At 39.2% G+C, this 17,916-nt stretch overlaps 1 protein-coding gene across 1 annotated transcript in view; it reads left to right on the top strand.

Moving 5' to 3' along the window:
* The first annotated feature begins 8,997 nt into the window (after window positions 1–8,997).
* Window positions 8,998–17,916, top strand: part of LOC106904846 (cadherin-2-like) — a 91,161-nt gene continuing 82,242 nt past the window's right edge. The window contains exon 1 of the mRNA XM_088005276.1: window positions 8,998–9,267. Coding sequence (XP_087861402.1) covers window positions 8,998–9,267 — 270 coding nt within the window. The remainder of the gene's footprint in view (window positions 9,268–17,916) is intronic.

Below are 17,916 nucleotides of genomic sequence, written 5' to 3'. Positions count from 1 at the left end.
AATTGGACCTGAATTGCTCTCACAATATCTCAGCATGCCTAAGCTCCCTCTGACCTTTCCCTTCAGTCTCACCTTTGACCTCAGGCAGCCCTGGTGGAGCCTAACTTACACTGACAACAAACCCCTTTCTACCAAAAAATGCAAATACTCCTCTGGTTTTTGTAATACAGAACTGGAGATTGTAAAATGTTTGATAAAACATTGATTAGACTTTGATCAATGCAACATCTGTAGTACTGTAAGGGAAAAATGGAGGACACCGATTAACACCAAAAGCTGAAATGAACGCATTGTTTTGGTTTGCCGTGGCAGGCCATTCTTGCTAGTGCAGCAGAATGTTCCAAATATATTCTGCTTTGTCTCAGCAAACGAAGACTCATGGTTTAAGCTGGAACAATTAAAGCTGATCTACCTAGTGGCCTTACCTGTGGATCTTAGCTATCCTCCCAATGAGTCAGCCTCCTCAAGTAAACGTAAGAGAGATCTGTTATTCTGACATTCCAACGATTCACTCACAGAACGATCTGTTTCTCATTAGCCTCTCTTCCAGGCATTGCTAACCCAGCGCCCTCCATGAAGCCATAAATATTGTAAATAAATCACACTTGGAATTTCTACTTTGTGGTTCCTTGACTGACTTTGCATGTGGGTTAAGAAACTCCCAAAAACCATGGCAATATTTTTCCCAGTGTCCAGAACAGCAGGGTGTGGTACCATCTCAGTAGGGGGAGCAGGGGCTCAGAGGGGATTATGAAATCTGTCATACTGAAGTGGGATGGGTGGGTGGATGTTGATTTTAAGATGAAGTCAGCCTTCATTCCATCACTAATCCCACTCTATAGTTTATGCCTGGAAACAGCCATCAGACTTATTGCTTTTATTTTTTTTGCCTATGTGCGTGTGTGTGTGTTTGTGTGTGTGTATGTGTTATTGGATCAATCAGGACAGGGTGACAGATGTCCTGTGTGGATTAGCTGTGTGTGTCTGTCTTGTGTGTTTTCTGTTGTGTGCGGTGGATCACAGCAGCAGACTGACTCTAATCTAGGTCTCCAGATCTCAGGCATAATCACTTTGCCCAGTCACTCAGATGTTTCTGCTAAACTTGCAGCCTGTGTGCATCTGAAAAGTTTGCCTCACAAGATACCATTAAAACATAACTGCAGCTTTTAACATCATGGTTTTTGAAATACTCAAAGACAAAAAAAACTGTATTTGCAAAACTGAGGTTGACTTTTTTAAACTTGAAAAATGTCTTCTAAACATTGTGTGCTGAGTCTGTGTGTGCTTTTCCATGATTCAGGGATGAGGAAGTACTGGTTGTGTACAAAAATATCTTGGCTGTTCTTATAAAATCATTCGTATGGGATCTCTTTAGCTTTGCCCACTTATATTAGAAAGTGACTTTTTTGGCTGGAGTGATCTTGCGCTGCTTATACATTGGCTCTTTTTCTACCTAAAAAAAAAACGGTAGATGTGATCTTCAGCAAGTCCTGTCCCAAAACAAAGCAGCAGTTTGACTACTCACTTTGAAAAAAGTACATTAGACCAGCAAATATTCAAGCCACAAGTCATGATCTGTTCATTAATCAGATCATGGCTTGCACTATCACTAAGCAGTGATAAAACCCCAGAAGTGTGTGATAAACCCCCAGTTTGGGCCATATGCAAAAGTAAGTGAAAACAGTCAGTACAGTATGGTAGTGCTCATATGATCAGATAACCCAGACATTACATCAGTGTTCAGGGATCAGTATCTGAAAAGTGGCATTTTTTATCCCCTTTAACATCACCTCCAAAATCACCAAAAACGCCTGAAACCCCCCCAAATTAAATCAGCTACTGTTCTTGAACAATTTGGAGTACACGCAAAAGCTTGGTCTCTTTATGAAGATGACAAGCTAAATTTTCTATTTTTGCAGTCAAAAATACTTTAATTGTAAGTAGTTTGTAGCTATTACGTTTGTAAAACAAAATAAATTGAAAAATGTTGCTTCACCCAGATTTTTCATTTTATTTCTTGTAAATACACATTGCGTGTTGAATGTATAGACTGGGAAATACAATAAATCTGTAGAATAAAGTATTCTGCTTGTGGATTTCAAGCAAAATAGCACAAAAATCAATGTCATTTTGGACATGTTTATTTTTGAGGATGTACAGGTGTACAGAATGTACATGGCACACTTGTTGTCCAAGTGTGCCATTTGGAGACTCCAAATTGTCCAAGTGTGCCATTTGGACAATATTTGGACATATTTAAGATTGGAGACTCTAAGAGTGCCATTTGGAGTCTACAAATGGCACACTTAGACAACGTCTGATATACAAACTTCAAATGACTGTAATTCCTCTGTGCTTCAACATACAATCATCAATCAGGGCTTTAATGAAAGATAATGACCAGAGGAATCCTCTGGTAGACACATTACTGATAGTGGAAATTACTTATAATTATATAAATAAAATGGCATATCTGGGGGCGCAGGGGAGATTAGCGTACAGTCAGACTTTCTCCCCCATCCTACCCCAGCACTCAATGGTACGCATGGTTACGCATGCAGCTGATGGATTCATGTCAAAACAATCCCCAAAATGCCTTATATCCTTATGTCAGGACACGTGTTGGCTACACATTGGTGGCTTTAGATTGAGTCTCCAAGTTGAAATATTCCAGAAACAATACAGGCATGTCAAAACGAGCTCAAGTCGCTCTCTGGATATTGTTTGGTCGGGAAAAGCCATTTCATAACAACATCGGTTGAATGCAGTGTCAATCAAAAAAAAGGGGGGCGGGGGGAGGGCATCTAGGCTGCCCAATAAAAGCGTCATAATGGACACCGGCAAAGTTTAAACCCTTAAATCTCACCCCTGGAAAATACAATGGAAGAACGGCACGCGGGCATTCTGGTGTGGGCTAAGGGGTTAATAGAAAAATTACAACATATTTAGGCCAACATATTCAACTAATCTTGGATCTCTTTAAGAGCACACAAGAGAGGAGACATTTGAATGACCTCATTAACAACCAGTCACCATGATGCAAAGGAGAACTCCAGTGGTAGACAGGCCACAAACAAGGCATGTTGTGTGTGTGTGTGTGTGCTTGCTGGCAGGTGCAGGAGGTGATAATTGGTAGTAGGCTCATGTTTTCACTTGCAGGACCAAAGGGGAAAGTCTCTGCTTCTCCAGTGGCTTTTGACATAACCCCATAGTTTTTTCAGAAATTAAAAGAAGACTTTAAATCTCAGGGCGTAATTTTTTTGTGCAGAGTTTGTATAATGGCTAGGAAAAGTCAGTTCCACTTTGCAATAAGGCTCGCCTTATAGATGGCTAACACAGTTCTTATAGATATTTTATCCATTCAGCTATAAACACTTTATAAATCATTAGTAACTGTTTATTAAGAATTATTTGAGGTTGAGAAGAGGGGTGAGGAGGCATGAGGGGGGAAGAACTCCGACCAACAAAGTCCCAATGCTCCAGTTGAATCAAAAGATACTTTGTTCAACATTTAGTCAAAGGATGTACAAACTTATGCTATGTTGTATCTTTTTTCTTTTATAGATTTGCTTTATTTGTTGTGCTTTTTGTACCAGATATTTGTCTCATTATTTGAGGAAATATGATTTAATTATTTCATATCACATTCATCTGGAATTTTAACAGGCCTCTATATATCCTGTGTGGATGCAAGGGGTCCCTACAGTAACATAAACCTAGGTTTATGTTACTGTCCTATTGTTACAGTAACTTAAATGTGTATATTCTTCATGTAAATTTAAATGAAGACCTATTTTAGTAAAGTTAAATAAAATGAATCAGAAATATTGCACTCACTGATACTGTGAAGAGAATATACTGACGATAGAGTTTGTAACCCTAATGTATGTATAATTTAAAACTCCAATTACATGTTTATTTTAAGGAAAAGTGGGGTTTGGCTGGTTTAGAAATGTGTTTCAGTTTCTGTGTCAAATTATTCCAGAGTAAATAAAATGCTGTTCAAAACATGGGAAAGTCCCTTTAGGTAAAATTATACTGGAGGAAAAAGAAGGAATTTAGCAGATTTTTATAAAGTTAGTACTGAACATTTTGGAAGATCTCAAAAGTGTATGCATGTCTATTTTAACCACTTATGTAGTGTGTTTCAGCTTAATATTAAGTAAGCATACAAAACACACCAATAAAACATCAGGTTCAGTCATAATTAACCCTAACAGCAAGATATTTCACTAAAATGTGTGAAGCATTTTAATAGATACAAGAAATACAACAGTAACACATTTGCATCAGAAACAGATGAATCTTCTCCAGACCACAGGGGATTCGTCTGAACCAATCAACTTCCTTTGGTCCGTTTGTCTCAAGTTTGGCAAACACTGAGACAAACTTTATTACAAACCCATTTTGTTATGATGAGTCTTAATTCTCCACCACCGAATAATCAGAAATTCACTGAAAAGTACTGAATTACTGGTCATTCCTGTTATGGTTTGGGGCAACCACAGAGCAATTGTGCTTAGGGCACCCAAATGGCTAGCAACAACCCTGGTGTTGCAAGTTCGTAACTTGCAACACCAAGTTCGTACCAAATTGATCAGAATCTGTGGATACAAATCAGATTCACTGTTTTGATCAAGTTAGTGTGCACAGACAAGGAATACAACTTTGGTCCACTTTGCTCTCAATCTAATACATTTAAATGTAAAATAAGTAATTTATTGCAAATTAAAATGTTTGTTTTTTTTCTTGTAACATAATTCAAAATTTTAAAAATAACAGAACACTGACAATGCTTCGGCTTCCTTAACAAACATGGTGATGTTGTATTAAAGTGAAAATGAACAAGCTAGGTTGTGGACCATCAGCATGCAAGCTTCTCTGTCAGCCACAAAGATTATTTAGCACTTTGGCTAATTGTCAGCAAATTCAATTAACTACAAGTCACAAAACCATTACAGGATTGGTTAAAAAAATAAATTACATTGTTGAAACTGAACTCAGTGTAATTTATTACAAGATGATATATTCTGCAGACTGAAACAAGCAGTAATGTGGTGGTGGATGCAAAAATAAAGTAAGTCTTTAAATATGTTTTACTCTGTAACTGCTGGTAAATAGGTCCTGCTTTCTCATTGACTAGCTGTGTTCTCAGATGTTAGTTTGGTTGGGAAAACTTACACATACAATGGCTTGCAAAAGTATTCATCTCCCTTTTCTCTGAGTGCAACCAATTGATATCAGAAGTTGCCTGATGACTGCTAATGATTAAGCAGAGTCCACCTGTATGTAATGTAATCTCAGTACAACAGTACAAATCCAGCATTTTGGGGAGAATAATGGGGAACACACAGCATCGTGAAGTCCAATGAAGAATCAATCCTAAGTGTGTGGAAGTTTGGGTTGCACCAATAAATCAAACTTGATTTTCTTAATTTTTGGAGATTAGTGAGCGACCAATACTTACATGAGAATCTAAACTTATCCACTGATGTTATCTTCCTCCACAAAGGCCTGAAAATCACCCACTTTCTCATTTTGCTTTGCTGAGAGAGAACACTCACTGACAGACCCAGGTCATGTCTGCATGTACGTGGTTAGTCACCCCAACTGTTGCCAACTCAGCAACTTTGTCACTATATTTAGCAACTTTTCAGGAAAAAAAATGGAATCGGCCAAAATTGAAATCGAGATGTCAGGCATCTTAAAGATTCTGATTTGCCATTAATCTGCAACCAAGGTGCAGCCCTGGTGAAAATCTCTGACATACTTACAGTACTTAAAGTATATAAAGTATTTATCTTGGTTTGGCTGGCTGCTATATGCATACAAAACATTTTCTCCTGCTATCACTCTCTGAAAATGAGTTAGTGAAAACATTCTGTTGGCCCAGGTCCTTTGCAGTTTATTGTCTGCAGGGATTATTTTGTGGTTCTGTCCTGGCGCTCTATTATACAATTCAATATAATGAGGTATTCATTTAGCTGTGTAAGACCACCAAGACAATCAGCAGTTGTTAAACCGCTATGCTGCAGATCTTGATTATAAACTGCAGACATGTTGCCAACTTCACTAAGCCTGTACCAGAGACAAAATGGATAGATCTTTTTTTTGGGTTCTCGCTCTTCTGCATTCATAACCTGAAAAATCGTGTTTCAAGGTAAAACAGCCTTTTCTATTGGATTAGAACCAATGGAGAACAATCACCTACAAATGCGAAAAATCTGTTATTGTTCGTTTGGGGTTAGGTTATGTGATAAAATACATATTGCTCAATCATTAGTCAAATATTCTTATTAAAACCAAATATTTCTAATAAAACTAATGTATTCTTTATTGATCTTATGGCTATATTGGGGGATTGAGGAAGTAGGGATTTGTCCTGTAAGCAGTGGGTTGCTTTTTTGAACTTCAATTCCATCTATGTCAGTCACTTTGCTGCTGTGTCCTTGTGCAAAACAAGTCACCTGCTTTGCCTGCTGTTAGTGGTCAGAAAGCCTTCTCACTTCTGTTTGTAGCTTCCCACAATCAGTGTGTGAATGACTGATTTTAGTGTAAAGTTCTTGGAGTCCTCTGACATGCTAAAGTGTTAAGCAAGTACAGGCCATTTACCATTTTGCTAAATAGATTTTCAATTGTTGTAACATAAGTGTAGCATGGAATGAAGCTTGTGATTCCAAAAGCTTCTGTGTTGAGGTGGTGGTAACCCTGGCACTCAAACTGCTGCTGCCCAGCAACATCTAAAAGCTCCACATTTAGTTCTGCTCCAGTTCCCTTTATGTCTTGGGTGGAGGGGTTGTTAAACCAGACAGCTTTCTAACATGGTGAACATAAGTGTGTGAACATGGATAATGTATGAACATTTATAGCAATCTGTTAGAGACTGTTCAGTTTAAGGGAGGTTGCTTAGTTGCACCACCATCAAAACATCCATCTCTTCACCACAGCTAATAGACGAGAAGACAATATTGTAAAATAAAACCAAGTTTGCAGGAGTTTTTTTAAGCAACATTTTGTACTTTTAGTAGAAAACAGAATTGGTACTAAGAATGTACTGACCTACATGGGGGACTTTAGTGGATAACTTTAGAATGTCTTCCCTGAGTACAAAATATGTAACTTTAAGCTAGACTGCTTGCCTGTAACAAAAGCAGATCCCTGAAGGAAACACCACAATGTAAGGAAGGGTCGTATTAGAATCATTTTTTAGCTTCCTCTGAACATCTCATTCTTGGTTAGTTGAGAAACAGATTTCTCAGAAATAGAATACAACCCAAATCCTGCATACAAACTTACCTCTGAAGTAATTATACCAAAATCACAATACTCCAGGTCCAGGTATGTTTCAGATCTGCTATGTTAAAGCAAACATCAAGAATTTAAGTCTCTTCCACAAAATAGCTGGGATTCAGAGAACCTTTCTAGCTTCTTTCAAATCACAGTCTCAATGGATAAACAATACAGTTCTTTACATCTTGAAGAACTTTACACCAACATGTGGACAGGAGGTCAAAGTCGACCCACCTCTGTTGTGCTTTGAATCTACTTCAGAACGTTGTCACAGAGCTGTAACACCTGTGATATGACAGGTCAAAATGAGGCTTTTCCATGGAACGTTTTTGCATAGACAGCACAAGGGGATTGCTTTCAATCTGTTGCTGGTATATCTCTGAGCCAGGGGTCCCCAAACTACGGCCCGCGGGCCGGATCCGGCCCGCCACGTCATTTGGTCCGGCCCCCTGAACAATGCCGGATCCGGCCCGCCTGCTCATACCAGAGAGCATTCAGTGTTTTTTTTCATATATTGTATTTTCCGGTTTATATGTGGATTTTTCTTCAACCACCAGGGGGCTTTTGAGCAAATGTTTTTTCCATTTGCATTCTGGGTAAAAATCTATCCAAAAGCGCGAATGTGTCGTCGTCAGCCCCCCCCCCCCCCGCTCGACAGTTTCAAATACAGAACCCCCCCCCCACCCCCCGTCGACAAGAATTTCTTTGTTTTTTTTTTACTGCAAAAACTAAGACCGGCCCCCGACCACAGAAAGGAACAGCTATGTGGCCCTCGCAGGAAAAAGTTTGGGGACCCCTGCTCTGAGCCATCAAGTCAGACACAACTTGGGCTTTAATTGACAAATAGTGTCAGAAATTGAAATTGAAATTCCATTAAAATTCCAAGTGTCATTATTTACAAAATAGTACAAAGTTGGCTATTTTAATGCAGCTTTTAATGCCACTTTGCATTAAAAGTGTCATTATTTACCAAATGACACTTAATGACAACAGGCCATCCAGTCTGTTGTGGCCAACTGCCACAACCGACTGGAGGCTTGAGAAGACAGATCAGACACAGAACTAAATGTAGTTTAATGATGCTGGCTTGATTTGTGAAAGTTTAGTGTCTTCAAGATGTAAGCCACTTGACTGATAATTTCTGAACATTCACTGATGTCTCAGAGCAGTTCTTTACTTAGGACTATGTAAAGCAAGTGTTCTGTGAAAGAGGCTTTGCTTGTTGTCAAAGTTGAATAAAATCCTTTTTTTCACATTTTTCTTCTGCTTTATGACAAATAAGCAGCTGGATTACAGATAGTCTGAAGATTTGAATTTGCCTTGAGCTCACAAAAGTTTGTATTTTGTCCATCTGTGTTACCCAACTAATCTATGAAAAGCTGAATGCACTCATTTGGTAACATGCTCATGATGACATGAGCTCCCCCAGTTTTCCTGAAGTTGAGTGTCAACAAAATCTTCATGTTTTTTAAGTGGGTGATGGTAGAGAATATGTTGCCCTTTTCTAATGTCAAAATCTTCTTTCTAGCTTTGTGTTTGGTAAGTAGATAAGTGTAGAGAAACAAAACACTTTGTTCTAAAAAAACAATGAAGTATACTGATTTTTCCAGAGTGACTCTTCAGACATCTAAATGCTGCATAACACTGCTATGTTGTATATAGAATTACCTGTGTGAAGCATCGATGTTGGATTGATGAGATACTTGCATGGAATCATCTTCATATTTATATAAAAAGTACAACTACAATAGTTTCTCCTTTTCTACAGTGACATTCAGGAACTGTGATGAGGGAAATGTCCAACTGAAAGCTGCAGATACCTCTGCCTTCACTGTGAGTCAGGAAGGTGTAATATACACCCTACAACCACTGAGCCTGGAGGAAAAGGCTCAGGTCATGATCTATGCTCAAGACCTTCAGTCCAACAGAATTTGGTACACCAGAGTTCATCTTGAGATCAACACTGCACCAGAACAGGTACAACAACAACACACACTTCCCAAGGGTTTTACCAATGTAATCCACCACTATGACATCACTATTATACAAGCCACCGATACTGTAATATCCAAAAAAAACATAACATGCTGGCATAACATTGGATTTCTAGCCCCCTGCTCTTAATGCATCATTCAGACCGGGTTTTTACAGTGAAACTCACCTTCATATCAACTTTTTTTGTTGATGAACTGTCTAGATAGGTTATCTGAGGCTCCACTTTTATGTTCCTGTGTGAATTTGGACATTTTTGTGCAATTTGCTTAGCTTGGTATTATTTTACCTAAAACTGTCTTCCTACTGCCCTCTTTCTGTTGAACAATCCTCGCTTGACGCAGTTGAATTTTCAAATTGATTGCAGCAGTACAGTTTGATACAACTTCACCCTCCCAACCTCCTGTCTCCTGAAAACAGGAACAAGAGGCAACGGTACACAAAGGCTCACCAAAAGTCCAATTTCAGCTGCAACATTAAGATGTTGAAATAATAAACATCAAATTATGTCACCATTTCTGATTAGTTAATGTGACGGGTTCAGCAGGCTGATGGTGGTGGTGTGATTTGTGCAGGATATGTTTCCGGCCCATTGAACAATGTTTAAACATTACTGTCTACCCGAGGATTGTTGTCGGACACTGTGGTAAATCTACAGAATTAAGGCAGCTCTGAGGGCAAAATGTGTCCAGCCTGGTATCAGCAAGGTGTTCCTAACTTGGCAGGACAGGTGTCTGCTGAGGAATGCAGGCTGCTCAGGCCTGTAACTGCTGTACAGCAGAGCCAAACACCAAGGGCATGCAACCAAACACATCAGATGTCTTCCACACAGCTCCGCTTTACTCTAAAACTAGGTGCAAACTATTCAGACTGATGATTTCCAAGTATAGAACATGGGACATGAATAAAAGCTTTAAAGGATTCAAACCCATCATTTTCTGCACAGTCGAAGAGTAACTCCAGCACTGTCCGTCCACTAACAATGTGTTTTGTTATGTGAATATGTTGCACACATACTTCACACAGAGGATTGAATTCCTTTAATGTGATTAGATGCTGAGGGGTAGGTGGGTCTGAATGTTTTTTATGTGCTCCCACTCAAACTGCTCTCAGATTGATGCTCTACTTTGGACTAGAATAGCAGCATGTCCCAAAGTTTCCTTCCAGCTGCCCTCATGCAGAACTGGAGGTGGGAACTTCTTGTTCTAAAGGTTTTGATAATATTCAGCTTTTACAGTTGAATTTGAACTGAGGAGTCACAGCAGAGTCTGATTTACTGTCAAACAGTAAAAACGTTATTCTGTTTTGATTTTTTTAAATTCAGTTTATGTAAACAATTACTTCCAACTGTACAGGAGTATTCTCTGCAAACCTATATAAGCTTCTAAAAATTTAATCAGATTAATTGGGGCCTGCCATAAGCAATGCATAGGGAGAGCTGCCTCCATGCATTGCATGGCAGGCACCTATTGTTCTACACCTAATAGAATGTCTGTTTATTATTGGGGCCTGCCATAAGCAATGCATAGGGAGAGCAGTGACTGACCTGCGAAGCAGGTCAGTCACTGCCTCCATGCATTGCATGGCAGGCACCTATTGTTCTACACCCAATAGAAGGATCTCTTTATTATTGGGGCCTGCCATAAGCAATGCATAGGGAGAGCAGTGACACAATGCATTGTGGGAAGAATACATATTTCCTGTGACTTTTCATGTTTTGCTTACATAAAATTATTATTTGTCTGAATTTTTGAGTGTAAATTAAAATCTTTACTATGAAAATTGAAATTGTTTTTAGAAATTAACTATTACCAACTTTCTTCATGTTTTTTATTTTGGACCATGAGTGAGAACACCATGTGCGAAGCTTATAGTCGTCGGTCTCCCTTTTCAATGATGACACAAATATCATAATATACCTGACAATATTCACAGCTGTTGTGTGCTAGTGTTGGGTTAAGTATGTGAGACCTGCTTATATCTATCTTTCATGACAAATTTGAAACGCTCGGTTTAAAGGGATGGGCACAGGTGGCAGGCCCCTTAAAATTTCTGCAGGAATTTTCTAGTTGGGGCCTGCCATAAGCAATGCATAAGGAGAGCAGTGACTGACCTGCGAAGCAGGTCAGTCACTGCCTCCATGCATTGCATGGCAGGCACCTATTGTTCTTCACCTAATAGAAATATAATTTATTATTCTTCCGTTACCGTTAATGCGGCTCGTACCGCTGCGTGCCCACCCACAAAAATGGTATCAAAACGTGCGGCTTGATCCCGGCATTGGAGCTATTATTTTTATTGGGATTCTGTGTAAAAATAACGACATAAATTGAGAAAAACGAAAAAACTGGAGTCTGAGGAACTCGCAGCATCACTAAGATTTCTCTCTGAAACACACACACAGCACAGTGGAGGTCTGACTCCAAAACTCTGTTTAACTCCACCTCACAGGCACAAATAGCGGCCTATTGATCTCAAAGTTGGTCATGACATAGATACACATGCCTGCTCCCATAAAATGTTTTCAAAATTTTCCTAGGGCTTATGGTTTTTTGTCAGGGCCCTGAGACCGACGCTGGGTGTCTCACAAGTATAGAAACCAGGGAGAGAGCCAGCCCAGGTGCAGATCATTAATTACCATAGCAACGGGTCCTAGACAGAGGCAGTGAGTAATCTCACAGCGCTGAATCAGATCTCACAATGCATTGTGGGAAGAATACATATTTCCTGTGACTTTTCATGTTTTGCTTACATAAAATTATTATTTGTCTGAATTTTTGAGTGTAAATTAAAATCTTTACTATGAAAATTGAAATTGTTTTTAGAAATTAACTATTACCAACTTTCTTCATGTTTTTTATTTTGGACCATGAGTGAGAACCACATGTGCGAAGCTTATAGTCGTCGGTCTCGCTTTTCAATGATGACACATATATCATAATATACCTGACAATATTCACAGCTTCTGTGTGCTAGTGTTGGGTTAAGTATGTCAGACCTGCTTATATCTATTTTTCATGACAAATTTGAAACGCTGGGTTTAAAGGGATGGGCACAGGTGGCAGGCCCCTTAAAATTTCTGCAGGAATTTTCTAGTATTTTCTTTATTGTTTTGAGTTTTTGGTTTCTTTACTACTAAGTTTGTGTTTTTATAAACACCTCTGGTACTGGTTTTGTTTGCTGATGTATAAAAGTAATTCGATCCTCTAAAGTTATATGCTGTCTTATTAAATTTGGTTAAATGCCTTCAGAGCCAGGCCTTCTGCAGCTTTGTGCCTCTCAGAAGCAGGACAGTGTTTTTATTCATTAATGACTTTAAGCCTCTTTCACTTCATCCTTTTTAATCAAACTCCTGCCATGTGATTGGACCTTGGTGCTTCCTCCACGTGCTTATCAAATTAAATCTTTGAAAGACGCAACCAGCTTTTTGCCTACATGGTTTGTAAATGTCACTAAATATGCATAGAGTAATGAAGCAGTTTAATATGTGTGATTAATATTAGGGCTGAAACGATTCCTCGAATGATTCGAGTACCTCGATTACTAAAATTCCTCGAGGAAAATTTACCTGCCTCGAAGCTTCATTAATTTATGTTTTATTAGTTAGCGCACCGTGTTCCGGCCGGGACTTCATTTGCGTTGCGCGGAGCTCTCACTTCCGCCTCTGAGTTGTTGACAAAAGCTAAGTCTCAGCGGCATAAAGTCCAATCTTCAAGATTGGCCCGTGGGGATTTTATTGATTGATGATAATGCCCGACTTTTTATCGTTTTTGGGGAACCAATAAGCATCCTTAAAATGACTGGGGGAATGCCTGGAGTACGGCAGCATTTCTCCTCCGGGGCTGCTGGTTGAAAGCGAACGGCGGGAAGAGCGCTGAGGTGAGCGGATAGACTGAACAGGGCGGGCGGCTGATTAGCTGATGCTTACCGTGTAAATGTAGCTTTACCGACGAACCGCACAATAAATTTCATATCCCGGTCTGAAGAAACGGGTGGCGGAGCGCATCGTACATGGCTGGTAGATGAGTTTCTGAGTGTGACCAGTGAAGGTGTCGTAAATATCCCGTATTGCTTCCCCCCGTGTTCGTCCCCTGGTCTAATGGTTCGTCAGTCCGCTGGTCTATTTCCTCCCCTCCACCCCATGTTCGTTCATTCGCCCTCTCCTCCCAGTCCAGGCGGCATTTCCCGTATTTTCAAACCCAAAGCGTGACAGGTTAGGTGGCAAGGTGAGTTTAATTAATCTATTAAACTCACTGAAGATGAATACATAAACTAAAAGCTGGATTGTAGACATTTTTTATAAGCATATTTGTGAGCCTGCCTCTTTGTTATTAAATTCAATATAATTTCAGATTTTTCTATAACTTTTCTTCTGGTTAACTTAGAAAGTGAGCTATTATTGTTACAGATTAGTTTTCTAAACTACAAAAAAGCAACTGTTAGGGATGCTCAAATATGAAAAATTGGACTGATATTGATATCTGATAGTAACATCGGTATTATGCCAGATTTACCAATATTTCATTTTATACATTTTTTTTATCCGATTACTCGATTAATCGTAAGAATAATCGATAGATTACTCGATTACTAAAATATTCGTTTACAACAGCCCTAATTAATATATTTTAGGAAGAATGCAGGAAGACTCGAACATGACACTGGAACATGTTTAAAACTCTCTTCTTATATTTGGTGTATTGAACCACTTTAAAAAAGCATCCAGATTACTGATATTATTTAGTGAACCAGGCATTTAACATCAGATTCAAGGAGTCACTAATATATTTTATAAGTTTTTGTAAAATTTTAAAGTCAGTATTCCTTATCCTCTGTTACCTTGTTAGCAAACACAAACAAGCTGTCAGTGTCTGTGCTTACGTCAGGCAGTCTGAAAATGTCATCATGTGAAATAAGTGCATCTTCCATCTATATGCGTCGACATCCACAACCACACGTCAAATCAGATCTTTTCCAGCCCAGCAGGCGTCTAACTGGCCAAAGTGTTAACTGCTGAGAGAAAGCCAGTCAAGCTGCCATCTGTTAGTTTGTTTCATGTACACCAGTGATAATAAAACCCTCTGTTTGCATTCAGACAAGGCAGCGATTAATTGTTCCTCTAAACCAGTGGTTCTTAAGCTGGGTTCGATCCTGCAGAGGATAACGTTACATTACTTGGCCAATCAGTGCTGCGGAGGAGAACTGATTGAAGGAGTTCCACTCTCACCATGGATTTGAACTTGTGTCTTGAATAGGGTATATGCCACGAGAGGTGGTGACGTATTTCCGTTTGAATTTATTCCACATAGGTTGGCTCCAGGTCCTGCTTGCTCCTATTGTTCTTGGCCGAAGCTGCAAGATCTGTACCATGAAAAAGATGCAAAGCTTAAAATATCTGTGAGCTGCTGGTACAACAACTGAGTTTTGTGGTGTGCCGTTGTGTCTAGTAATTAGTCGGTACCATTTAGTGCTTAGTTTTTTCATTTTCCAGCTGATATCAAGGCGACAGCGGACTGTAGCCAAAACTTAGCCACTACAGCTAACACACGGTTTGTAGCTGCCTGCTATTTCAAAGCTTGAGGATATTGAAGATCCAGCGTCAGAAATGGGAAGATGGGGGATATAAAGGGAGTTGTACGTGGTTCGTTTAGTGGAATAATTTGTTGGAGGAAAATAATGCCGGAGGAAATCCACTGCTACGGGAACAGGCTGAGGACAGAGGCAGCGATTCGGCACAAGGTAAGTCAATACGTGTGTGTTGATGTGCGTTTATGTTATATGGAGTATGAAATTATTTTTAGGCAACTCCTTAGTTTTTGTTTATGTGACAATTATATAAAATGCATTTAACATGCAGTCGGAGCAATACCGAGCACGGTAATTTAAAAACAGCCGAAAGCAGCAATGCTCCAAACCACACAAGAAGTCAGTCAGATTAAGGTCCAAAACCTTCGCTTTACAGCCGTTTAAGTGGCACCGACCCACATAAAAAACCCACAGTACAAATGGTGCAAATCACGTCTTTCCCGAATCCCAAATATATGATTATCTACCTTTGCTGTTTCATCATTATTATCCACGTTAGAGTGATTTTTTCCACTTGGCTGCTATCATCTGTTCTTGCGTTAGACAAAGTAATTTCTCTTTTTTTCCCTCTGAGATTCTGCTTAGAAAATGAGGTTATGAAGTTACATCCTCCTGCTGCTTTTTGTTTTTAAAATGGTTAACGGTTACTGTGGGCAAATCCAGCAAGGACCAAGTGAAAAACTCCATCTCTAACACAGAGTGACCTGTGCACCGGAAGCAGGCCATGTGGAAAAAAAAATGCGGAAGTGCTAAAACGGAAGTCCGTGGCATATACCCCATTACTTCAGCAAAGCTTTCGGTGTACTTCTAAATCTGCTCCTTAGTCGCATCTTTTCGGGGTTGGTACTGCCTCTAGTGGCGTGGGGGTGGTAACACAACTAATATAATTACATTACTAAATCAGAATACCGCTAAGTCTTTATTATTTATTATAAATTTTTCATTCTCTTAAGAATGTAGAGCTAATTAAATGATCTAAACAAGACCTTAAAGTGGTTCCAGTTTCTCTCGATGGCCAAGAGGATCATATTTTATTTATCACTACAGATGGGTTCAGTGAATGCGCATATGAAACTGGTGGGTTCGGTACTTCTAAAAAGGTTAAGAACCACTGCTCTAAACACACTCCAGAGATATCTGGCTACTATAAGGTTTTAAACAGCACTTGCATTGCTTGTGTCAGTTGGTGAGACTTGGCACAGAGGAAGAAGATGTCAGCAGATATCTGGATCATGTTTCAGACTCCGTCAGAAGCAGTTGTGAGGAGCTGGAACTGAGATTAATAACCATTTGGCAAATGATGATTGTCAGCTCTAAAGCTACAGCTTACATGCAGGAACAGAAGGTTGGCTTCAGATCCAGCGGAAGCCTTCAGTGACCACGCAGGGAAATCACTCCACCTGTTATACTTGAGATTCAACACAACATGACTCAGAGGTGAAGAATCTACCAAATTCTTTGAGAGAATGGATATTTTTATTAAATGATCAACCTCTCCGAGCATCCTATGGGAAACAGTAAACGTTGCAATGCACAGTAAAATAATTCATTGTATAAGGAGAAAACCCCAAAAGCAACTGAACTCAAAGTGGAATAGCCCATAAACCAGGGGTCCCCAAACATTTTCCTGTGAGGGCCACATTACTTTTCCCTTCTCTGGTGGGGGACCTGAGTCAGTTTGTAACAGAAAAAGTGTGACGATTGCAGGAGTGCCTAAATGTAAAAATGTATTGTTTTCCAGAAAGCACAATCAGTTAACCCTCTCTGGGTTCTTTACAGAACAAAAGTCAGGAAATAAATTATAACACTATTAATGAAATAAATAATAACCAAATAACCCTCTCTGAGTTCTTCACAGAAAAAATCCAGGAAATAACTCTATTTATTAAATAAAACCGTATTTTCCAGACTATAAGCCGCACCGGACTATAAGCCGCAACCCCAAAGTTTAAAAAAAAAAAAACAACAAAAAAAACAGTAACCATATAAGTCGGACCGGGCTATGAGCCGCAGATATCTCTGCCGCTCCAGGTTTTCCACAATTTTTCAGGGTGAAAGAATCACCTGACTTATTCCAAGAGACGAAAGTTGCAGCAGAAGGGGGCGCACACCCAAAATTTGAGTCATAACAGGTCAATTGAATATCACATTTATTACTGTTGAAAAAGAAAAAGTTGCCAAGTTTAAATTTAACTGAACTGATTACGGCAGTTTCCAAATGGTAACTGTAACCATAGACATAATATAAGGATAGACGCCTCATGGACCGCTCTCGCCTATTGTCGCTGACGAGATTTAGGGCGGCCATCTTGGAGCGGTACACCACTCCACTCAGCGTTATGTGTTTAGCAGGCACAATGACGTATCAGCACATTTAATCGATCATAGCACACTTTTTTGTTACGGGAAACCATATTCAAACATCTATCAAAGCAACATTTATAAACAATTGTATTTTTTAAGTATGTTTTTAATACATAGTTCATCATATTTAAATATGCTTAGTGGCTATAACAATAGAATAGGAATGGAATATTCTGATATCGATGTATGAAGAGCATATTACAAAGCACACAGCCGTTCATAATTTATTTAATAAATTATTTAGTAATATCAATATATATTTATATAACTATACAAACACTAATAAATAAAGATTAATAATGGCACAAATAAATAATGATTAATAGTGAATTATATATATATATATGTATATATATATATATTTTTTGTTAATTCTCAGTGTTCAGCCACGCCCCAAACTCCTCCCAACTCTAGCGGACTGACTACTGACCAGCTCTCCGTCTCACGGGTCCGAAAAGCCTCTAATTCCAGAGTATTACCACAAATAAGAATTTAGAGAACTTTTGTTTAAGCTGGGCGCGAGAGAAATTCGCCCAAGCTCTAACTACCTACATCCAGACGTTATGCCCCGCTTCTGTCCATGATTCAGACAATCGGAGTAGCCCTGCCGGTGTCCGAACCCATGAACCACATCTGTTAACGGTAGCTCTCTCCCTAATAATTAACGTGCACTTGTTACCGGCT

The sequence above is a fragment of the Poecilia mexicana genome, unplaced genomic scaffold (genome assembly GCF_051168715.1).
Source record: "Poecilia mexicana isolate PSO_F unplaced genomic scaffold, ASM5116871v1 scaffold_4, whole genome shotgun sequence".
In the NCBI taxonomy this organism is placed as follows: domain Eukaryota; kingdom Metazoa; phylum Chordata; class Actinopteri; order Cyprinodontiformes; family Poeciliidae; genus Poecilia; species Poecilia mexicana.
The sequence above is the reverse complement of the archived record's forward strand: the minus strand, read 5'-3'. Positions and strand labels throughout refer to the sequence as shown.